The sequence below is a fragment of the Neoarius graeffei genome, chromosome 22, assembly GCF_027579695.1.
Source record: "Neoarius graeffei isolate fNeoGra1 chromosome 22, fNeoGra1.pri, whole genome shotgun sequence".
NCBI lineage: Eukaryota > Metazoa > Chordata > Actinopteri > Siluriformes > Ariidae > Neoarius > Neoarius graeffei.
This window is the reverse complement of record NC_083590.1, coordinates 38,567,099-38,577,724: the sequence shown is the minus strand read 5'-3', so window position 1 is coordinate 38,577,724 and position 10,626 is coordinate 38,567,099. Positions and strand designations below refer to the sequence as shown.

The following is a 10,626-nucleotide window of genomic DNA, read 5'->3' as shown; positions in this document are numbered from 1 at the left end:
ACTGGAAGAGAAAGTATGACACTGGCTAAACACTAGGACTGATATAAATGCTTCAATTAGCTAACTGTGTCAAATAAACCATGCTCGGTATCATTTGCAAGCATTCCATGCTTACGCAGAGGAGAATGGCACTATTAGGGAGATTTAGGGATTCAAAAAACAATCTCATGTCCTTGAAAGAAAATCCAGTAGTCGGACTTTCTATAGATAAAGAGCTGATTAAGGAACGTCTAATTAAATGATAAGAGCAAATGAAATAAGAGATTCCCATATTTACTACAGCAATGCTAAGACTCATTTGGATAGTTTAATGGTTTAATGTCGAGGCAAATCACACAGACACACACACACACACACACACACACACACCAGGCTTGTAGTACTCAAGTCTGACTTGTGCCCTAATTTTAAAGACTCGTGACTCGACTTGGACTTGAGCACTGATGACTCGGACTCGTGCATTAACTGCATTCAGACTCGTAAATTGGAGACAAGGACTTGGATTTTTTTTTTTTTTGTAACATGCCATAATAATTTGCCATAAAATATTTATATCTACATTAATTTTTGTACTAATTTAATGTCAGAGTGGATTAATAAACACACCTTCTGCACTTACATCCATCTCCCAGCCATCTCTGACAGAATACTTCACACTCCCTGACAAAGAGAAGCACATTAACCTGTTCATATGTCATATTCAGGAACAAACTAATGTTAATGGCCCTGAAACAGCCACCGTCAAATGGTGCAGTTGGAGTCTTGTTCTCGGACTTGACTTGGATCAATAGTGGAATTTAAAGAATAGTTTCAATAGTGGACTTGACTCGAAATTTTCTTTTATGATTTGATTCGGATTTGAACACTCCCCAGTGTACTCAAGATTGGACTCAGACTCAAGGTTTAGTGACTCAACTCCAACACTGACACACACACACACAAGTTATTTGGTTCTGAATGTCATTTTTCCAGTAGGTCATTACCGCCATGGATGCAATGATAAAAACACACACACACACACACACACACACACACACACACAAAATAAAATAATAATAATAAATGACAACAGGAAGAGAAAAAGCAACATCATAGTATTTTATTTCTTCATAATGTGCCTTATTCAGGAAAGAAAACACAACAAATAAATAGAAAGTTAAAAAGCATGTCTTCTGATGATCACCTCACCTTCTTCCCATAACAACAAATTTACAACCCCATCCCCCACCCCCACCCCTAACCCCACCTCTACCCAGGATTTTTACATCGGTCTCGATGAAAGCAAAGATACTGCACAAGATGGCCAATACAGACCATATCTGAGATCGCAATGAGACATGGACAGTACAACAGGCATGCTGATGCATGAGTGGTCCTCTTAATACACAGGCACACAAAAACGAATGTACTGGCAAGTCAAAGACAACATCTGGAAACAGAGTTTGCAAAATCTTCATGTTATTTACACAAATCAATAAATTAACTCAACACCACCGTTGCATCGCTTCTGGACTGCCGGCTGACATACTGACACCGATCCCAAATCCACCTTTTTAAAAAAACAAACAAAAAAACCCTCTGCTGTAGATCTCATTTCTTACTACATTACATTACATATTCATAGTCCTTTCAGATCATTCTTCATTAAAAGCAAGGTGTTACTTATCCACCATGTGAAGAAAATATGACGACACACATTCTATATATATGTTTGTTGTTGCCGCAGTCTTGCCATTGAATTGGCTTTGTTAGAATATGATGTGTTTGGCGTGCTCAGTGAATAAGGCAGAGATTGGCTGAGCTCCAGGAATCAAAATCAAACCAGACTGGATAAATTGTAACCAGGAAATTGAGCATTACCATGTAGGAAACTGGGACTGCCATTTCCTAGAAGAGTCTGTTGAGATTATATATTTTTTTGCCCGATGAAACAAAACAAGTATAATACAAAGGTGAAATAACCATGACTCCCATGCCTGTAACTCTGCTTGTTTTTTTTTTCTTGTATTTTTAAATTTTTTTTTTCACCACAATAAAAAGGTGAACATGAAAGACTCGTTCATCCAGGCCTGAGAGACCGGTAAAGGAAAGAAAACGACATCGAAGGTCTCCGAAAGGCTCGGTTGCTCTTTCATCGCTTCTCTGGTCACTACTTCAGGTGTTATCTGACCTCTAAACAGTCCAGGTACTCCAAAGCGAAGTCATAACAGAACCGATACTGCTCCTGAAATGGAAAATAAAAACAACATCAATCAGATTTGGCTCGATCTGACAAGATCAGACGGTCTGAGAAAGACTCCAGCTCATTTAAGGAAGCTTTCAGAATCCTGAAGGGTTTGAAATCAACCAGGAAGAACAAAATAGGAGGCCTCATATCTTACTAAACATTTCAATATCAAAGAAAGTGGACTCAACCTTGGACTTTTTTTTTTTTTGGTCATGAGATATTTACTGGGCGGCACGGTGGTGTAGTGGTTAGCGCTGTCGCCTCACAGCAAGAAGGTTTGGGTTCGAGCCCCGTGGCCGGCGAGGGCCTTTCTGTGTGGAGTTTGCATGTTCTCCCCGTGTCCGCGTGGGTTTCCTCCGGGTGCTCCGGTTTTCCCCACAGTCCAAAGACGTGCAGGTTAGGTTAACTGGTGACTCTAAATTGACCGTAGGTGTGAATGTGAGTGTGAATGGTTGTCTGTGTCTATGTGTCAGCCCTGTGATGACCTGGTGACTTGTCCAGGGTGTACCCCGCCTTTCGCCCGTAGTCAGCTGGGATAGGCTCCAGCTTGCCTGCGACCCTGTAGAAGGATAAGGCGGCTAGAGATAATGAGATGAGATGAGATATTTACTAACCTAAAGTGCTTACGGTACTTTCTTTGAACATCGTTTATCAAGTTGGATACAACTGGATCAATTTCTAAATAATTTTCAAGAGTGTTTACACAAGAAATGTGGCATTTGTGAACAGCCAGTACAAATTTGTGTGATTGCAACTGATAGGCTTCAAATCGTATAACTGGGATAAAGTACTGCAATTTTATTAGGCATATAAAAAGAAAATTCAATCCAAATTGCTTGAAACTGCTCTCAGTGGATTCAGAATTGAATGCAGAACAGCCTTGTAGTACTCGAGTCCGACTCGTGCCCTAATTTTAAGGACTTGTGACTTGACTTGGACTTGAGCACTGACGACGAGAGACTTGGACTCAGATTTGTACATTAACTGCATTGAGGCTTGTAAATTGGAGACAAGGACTCGGATTTTTTGTAACATGCCATAATAATTTGCCATAAAATATTTATATCTGCATTCATTTTTGTATTAATTTCGTGCAAGAGTGTCACTCCTGCGCGCCTTGGTGCGTGCATCAGATAGACTCTCGGACACGCTCCGTACAGCGTGCACACCAAGCGGACTCTCGTGTGCGTGCCGTAAATGACTCGCACCTGCACAGGATTAAGGTGCAATCAGTGTGGCGATATAAAAACTGTGAAAATATACTTACTTTGCGAAGTATTGAGTTGTGTTGCTGACACATTACCAAGCCTTATTTCCTTGTTTGGTTTCCTGATCCCTGATTTCCTGTTTCTCGTCTTTGATTCTGCCAAGTCTATGATAGCCTGTTTGTGCCTCTTTCGAACTATTGCCCATTTCACTGTTCTACGATTTTGCCTGCCGTTCTGGATTGTTTACCGTCTTCACTTGTATTAATAAACACACCTTCTTCACTTACATCCGTCTCCCAACCATCTCTGACAGAATACTTCACACTCCCTGACAAAGAGAAGCACATTCACCTGTTCATTCGTCATGTTCAGGAACAGACTAATGTTAATGGTGCTGAAACAGCCACCATCAAATGGTGCGGTTGGAGTCTTGGACTTGGACTCAACTCAGCTCAATAGTGGACTCAACTCGGACTCGACTAGAAATTTTTTTTTAATGACTTGGACTTGACTATAAGCTCCAGCTTGCCTGCGATCCTGTACAGGATAAGTGGCTACAGATAATGGCTGGATGGATGGATGGACTTGACTTGAACACTGAGGACTTGAGACTGGACTCAGACTCAAGGTTTAGTGGCTCGACTACAACACTGATGCAGAACAACATACTTTTTACAGAATTAAAATATGTTTATCCATTCTTGAAATATTACAAATCAAAGACCGAAAAAAACAGCTTAATTTTTAGAAAACTGCCGTAATGTTCTGTATGAGGATCACATGGTCCAAAATGAGCCTCATTAACCAATGAGATCAAATGTTTTTTTCTTAATAACCTTTTTATTTTTCAAGATATTTACAAGGAAATTGGCAGGCACATAGATGGTTGTATACTGAATGGAAAGTTTGAAAAATGAGTAAAAACAAATTATGCAAATTAGTATTTAATTAGTATCAAGTATGCTAATTTGGTAAAAACGTTAAATCGGTACACTCAATAAAAAAGCAATAAGATTATTTCTAATCCTCTCTTTGTGCTCTGTAGGCCTTTTTATTTCTCAAAATAGGGCCTACTAATGTTTACATGAAAGAATATAAATGATAATATTCACAGCTTTCAAGTCTAACCTCGAAAAAACTGTGAGCTACATCCAATAAACAATTCCAGTTCACTGAACTGAAACTGACACTCACATTTCTGACTTCCAGTTTTTTACAATCTCATTCCGACCACTAAGATCTCAATATTTTTCATCAAAACAATTAGTTATATTCTAAAATAATTATTTATTTACATGAATCAGTTTGATTTGGAAAAAAAAAAAGTAGGGCGGCACGGTGGTGTAGTGGTTAGCGCTGTCGCCTCACAACAAGAAGGTCCGGGTTCGAGCCCCGTGGCTGGCGAGGGCCTTTCTGTGTGGAGTTTGCATATTCTCCCCGTGGGTTTCCTCCGGGTGCTCCGGTTTCCCCCACAGTCCAAAGACATGCAGGTTAGGTTAACTGGTGACTCTAAATTGACCGTAGGTGTGAATGTGAGTGTGAATGGTTGTCTGTGTCTATGTGGCAGCCCTGTGATGACCTGGCGACTTGTCCAGGGTGTACCCCGCCTTTCACCCGTAGGCAGCTGGGATAGACTCCAGCTTGCCTGCGACCCTGTAGAACAGGAAAAAGTGGCTAGAGATGATGAGATGAGATGAGAAAAAAAAAGTAGGTAAAGCTATGAAACTCACTTCAAAGCCTCCTGTGAAGCTTAACATCAAAACTAGCAGACAGAAAATTTTGTTGAATCCTTCATCAGAAACAGTGAGAGAGAACATCCCTATAAAAGTTATCTGATTGATAGTCAAGAGGAATCCAATTGGAAACTGATCAGAAGAGAGAGAGAGAGATATCCTGACTCAAAAAGAAAAGCACCGGCAGTTTCCCGACATCACGCGAGCAGTTTTTACTCTGTTGTACCAACTTCAACTTGCAGTTCCTCCCAAAGTACTGAACAGATCTTAAGATACATTTCTTTGGAAAGCAGAAATTATAAGCTTTTTAATGATAGTATTCACAATAGAAAATATTCAAGAGTTTAGCAGTGACAGATAATAGAAACTTAGATGAGCGTCTGCATGCACAATTTTCACAGCACGGCCAGCGAGCGTCTGATACGCTTAATTTTATATCTGGATTGAGCTTATATTGTTTAAAATAATTTGTTCGTTTCAATGGCACACACAAATTTAAAGAGCGTTTTGTGAAACCCATATTGGTTTAAAAGAAAGGAATCCAAAAGCTCGCCATTTAATTAAGACAAAAGAAATGCCATCCTCTCAAAGTTTGTACTTGTGCTCGACTACACAGTGCAAAGGTTGAGCTGGCATTACTGGAAAATTTAATACATACTGCACCAAATGGGATAGGGTGTATAAGGACTGGTTGGGGTTTTGATGCATCTTATTTGTAATCCTGTGCAACACTTTTGAGTCATCAGTTCTATCATTTCTGTGGATGTGAGTCAAAAGAACTTCAATTTCTGCCCCTGACAAATTCCTCTTCTTTCACTGTTTGGTCTGCGTTTTGTCATTTTCCGCTGTCTGTGACAGTTGCTTTTTAAGGAGTTTTGTAGACGTCACTAAATGGAAATCAGCTATGCTGTGAATGTGCTTGGTAATTTATGGACTGTTGGCCATACATGAGGACAAAGAAAATTAATAAAAGTTTTGTAAAGTTTTTCGGCACTTATAAGTCAGGTAGGATAGGATCCAGCTATATATGGATAAGCTATTTAGATAATGGATGGATGGATGGATGGATGGATGGATGGCCAATGAGACGGGTTTCACACATTCATACCTTCAGACCACAATGATGATCATGTGATCTTAATGAGTTTTGGGAAATTTTTGAAAAGAGTTACACACAGAGTATTAAATACAAGGTAATTTCCCACCACTCCAATGAGCTGTAAAGCCCCTCAGATCTGCTCAGTTGTTTTGAGGTTCAACTACTCTTTACTACTCTCTGCAGTAGGGGAGACTTGGGACAGTTGGTATTCACATAAATTAATTTCACCCAATCGGGTTTTAGATTCCATCAGAAGTTAGATGTTGTGACTTAGAGCAGTCCTTCTCAAATAGTGGGGCGCGCCCCCTGGGGGGGGGCAGTACGATGCCGGGGGGGGGTGCGTGTGACCCCGGGGGAATATGCTTTTTGCCGTACTAGAATAAAGTGTAATTGCACATCCATTACAGTAGGTGGCAGTGGCGCGCTCATTGCCAGGGTGTGCGCGGGGAGTATTAGTGCTATCGGGTAGACACCATGGAAAAATATTTAACAGGGATGAAAAGAAAGGCAGAGAGAGACAGAGATAATAAGACAAACGACAGTCTCCCGAAAGCTAAGACGAGGAAATATGACGAAGCGTACGTATGTAGTGCTCGGCTTCACTGTGACTACGGTGGGAAACGAGGAAAGACTGGTGTGTTTACTGTGTCTAAAAATGTTGGCAGTGGACAGTATGAAGCCAAACAAATTAAGGCGTCACTTAAAGACATTACACCCCAATAACGCTGATAAGCTGCTTGAGTTTTTTCAGCGAAAACGTGCCGAATATTGCCAACAATCATCCTGCTTTGTGAATGCTATTTCAATAAACCAGCGAGCACTGTTAGCATCATATAAGGTGGCGTACCAAATTGCTCAGTGCAAAAAACCCCACACCATAGCAGAGGAGCTGATACTGCCTGCAGCATTAGACATGGTTTCTGTCATGCCGGATGACACAAGTGCTGCCAAAATCAAAACTATCCCTCTGTCCAATGACACTGTCGCCAGACGTATAAATGACATTGCTAACGATCTTCAAGAACAGCTGGTAGATAAACTCAAAGACAAACGTTTTGCCTTACAATTCGATGAAGCAACTGACAGCAACAAAGATTTTTTGTTTATTGCTTATGTACGTTTTGACATGACAAACTCCCTGTGTGAGGATCTACTTTTTTGTAAATATGTCAGAGACAGAGCCACAGCTGAAGAGCTATTCAAAATGCTGGACTGCTTCCTGACTGAGAATGGGCTAAAGTGGGCTAACTGCATTGGTGTTTGCAGTGATGGTGCACAGACCATGGCAGGGATGAGAAAAGGACTTCGGGCACTCATCAAGAAGGCCTCACCTAATGCTGAGTGGACACACTGTGTTATACGCAGAGAAGCACTGGCATCAAGGCACCTTTCCTCTGAATTAAGTGAGGTTATGACTGACATTTTAGGTGTAGTCAATTTTATAAAGACCAGACCACTAAAGACAAGAGTCTTCTCTGCTATCTGTTGCCCCTTTTCCACCAAAGCAGTTCCAGGGCTGGTTCGGGGCCAGTACTTAGTTTGGAACTGGGTTTTCTGTTTCCACTGACAAAGAACTGGCTCTGGGGCCAGAAAAACTGGTTCCAGGCTAGCACCAACTCTCTGCTGGGCCAGAGGAAAGAACCACTTACATCAGCGGGGGGGCGGAGTTGTTAAGACCAACAACAATAACAAGACCATGAAAGATCGCCATTTTTAAGCGACGAGAAGCAGCAGCTGTACAAACGCGAAGTCATCCATTATTATTATTATTGTTGTTGTTGCTGCTGCTGCTTCTTCCGTGTTGTTTTTGCTTCGATATTCGCGCCAAGATTTATGCAAATGTAGCGACGTAACTGACATATACAATGACGTAATGACGTGGCTTCCCTTAGCACTGCGAGCTATGGAAAAGCAAACTGGTTCTCAGCTGGCTCGCAAGTTGAACGAGTTGTGAACCAGCACCAGCACTGGCCCCGAACCAGCCCTGGAACTGATTTGGTGGAAAAGGGGTATGGGAGGAGATGGGAGCTGAACATCAAGCTGTGCTGTTTCACAGTGAAGCAAGGTGGCTGTCACGAGGAAAAGTCTTGTCCCGAGTTTTTGAGCTCAGAGGGCAGATAAGAATGTTTTTGGAGCAGGAGCACAAGTATGAAGTCGCAGAAAAATGTAGTGATGAGAACTTCCTGGCGAGACTGGCCTACCTGAGTGACATATTTGGAAAGCTAAATGAACTAAATCTACAGCTTCAAGGGAAAGATAAACACCTCCCTCAGGTCACAGACAAGATCAGCTCTTTCACTCAAAAGCTTGCAATGTGGGGCAGGCGACTTGATGAAGGAAATACTGATTCATTCGAGAACCTGCATGAATTTCTTGACACTACTGACTATGATGCCACCTCAGTGATTCCATGTATTAAGCAGCATATCTCATCACTGATGGGATTCTTTAAAAAGTACTTCCCTGAAAACAGTTCCCAGTATGACTGGGTGAGAGATCCTTTCAATGCACCAGCTCCAACTGGTTTCAGCTCTGCAGAGGAGGACCAGTTCATTGACATGACATCTGACTCCACATTGAGACTGAGGTTCACATCACAGACACTGAGTGAATTCTGGCTGAGTGTAGAGAGGCGGTATCCACTCTTAGGGCAGAGGGCTATGGGCATTCTTCTTCCCTTTGCAACATCTTATCTTTGTGAGACTGGCTTCTCTGCTGCTGCTGCACTGAAGACCAAGTACAGGTCCCAGCTAAACATTGAGCAGGAGCTGAGAGTTGCAGTATCATGCTTCAAACCCTGCTTCGAAAAGCTGTGCACTGCAAAACATGCTCATTGTAGCCATTAATCCTGACTTCCTCATTTTGATAAAAAAAAAATATCAGCACAAATAGTTTTATTAATTTTTCTTTTGTAGGTTAAAGTGCATTATATATTGTGCTCCTGAGTTAATGTTGCTGATCAATTTGAATTTATTATTATTTATTGATTTTATTTAATTTTATTTTTCAGTGGGCGGCACGGTGATGTAGTGGTTAGCACTGTCGCCTCACAGCAAGAAGGTCCGGGTTCGAGCCCCATGGCCGGCGAGGGCCTTTCTGTGTGGAGTTTGCATGTTCTCCCCGTGTCCGCGTGGGTTTCCTCCGGGTGCTCCGGTTTCCCCCACAGTCCAAAGACATGCAGGTTAGGTTAACTGGTGACTTTAAATTGACCGTAGGTGTGAATGTGAGTGTGAATGGTTGTCTGTGTCTATGGCCAAGTTTACATTAGACCGTATCTGTCTCGTTTTCTTCGCGGATGCACTGTCCGTTTACATTAAAACGCCTGGAAACGCCGGGAAACGGGAATCCGCCAGGGTCCACGTATTCAATCCAGATCGTGTCTGGTCCGGTGCTGTGTAAACATTGAGAATACGCGGATACGCTGTGCTGAGCTCTAGCTGGCGTCGTCATTGGACAACGTCACTGACATCCACCTTCCTGATTCGCTGGCGTTGGTCATGTGACGCGTCTGCTGAAAAACGGCGTGGACTTCCGCCTTGTATCACCTTTCATTAAAGAGTATAAAAGTATGAAAATACTGCAAATACTGATGCAAATACTGCCCATTGTGTAGTTATGATTGTCTTTAGGCTTGCCATCCTTCCACTTGCAAGTGGTAAGTGACTTGCGCACAGCGGCTCAGTCCCGAATCACTGCTCGTGCGCTTCACTCGCGCGCTCTGTGAGCTGCGCAGGGCCGGAGTGCGCACCCTCCAGAGGGCACTCGCTGTTCAGGGCGGAGTGATTTGGAGCCCAGCCGCTGAGGAGGAAGCGATGAGCCGCACTGACACATCAACTTACGTGCCGAATTAGTCATGTGATTAGTGTATCCGTGTATTGGCGTTGCTGTGTGCACGCTAATCGTTTTTAAAAACGTTAATCTGATGATCCGCTGATACGGTCTAATGTAAACCCCACCTATATGTCAGCCCTGTGATGACCTGGCGACTTGTCCAGGGTGTACCCCGCCTTTCGCCCGTAGTCAGCTGGGATAGGCTCCAGCTTGCTTGCGACCCTGTAGAACAGGATAAAACGGCTAGAGATAATGAGATGAGATGAGGAGTTATTTTTCAGTATCAAACGGGGCACGCCCCACTATTTGAAAAGGACCGAATTAGTCTGTTAAAATGTTTATAGTTTAAATAAGTTTTATTTTTTTATTATTATTTTGCAAATTGCAAGCACTTTGATGGACTTTAAATCTTTTCTGTTACAGACTAAAAAACAGTGTTAATAAAGTTATTCTTTGTTGTAAGTTGATCTATATTTCTTTCTTTTTTGTTTTCTTTAATGTTAAAAAGGATACAATGTTATGCAGAGG

The 10,626-nt window shown here is 42.1% G+C and overlaps 1 protein-coding gene across 1 annotated transcript in view; it reads right to left on the bottom strand.

Moving 5' to 3' along the window:
- Positions 1–1,974: 1,974 nt before the first annotated feature.
- Positions 1,975–10,626, bottom strand: part of ptprua (protein tyrosine phosphatase receptor type Ua) — a 489,507-nt gene continuing 480,855 nt past the window's right edge. Inside the window, exon 28 of the mRNA XM_060904791.1 lies at positions 1,975–2,224. Coding sequence (XP_060760774.1) covers positions 2,162–2,224 — 63 coding nt within the window. The 3' untranslated portion in view covers positions 1,975–2,161. The remainder of the gene's footprint in view (positions 2,225–10,626) is intronic.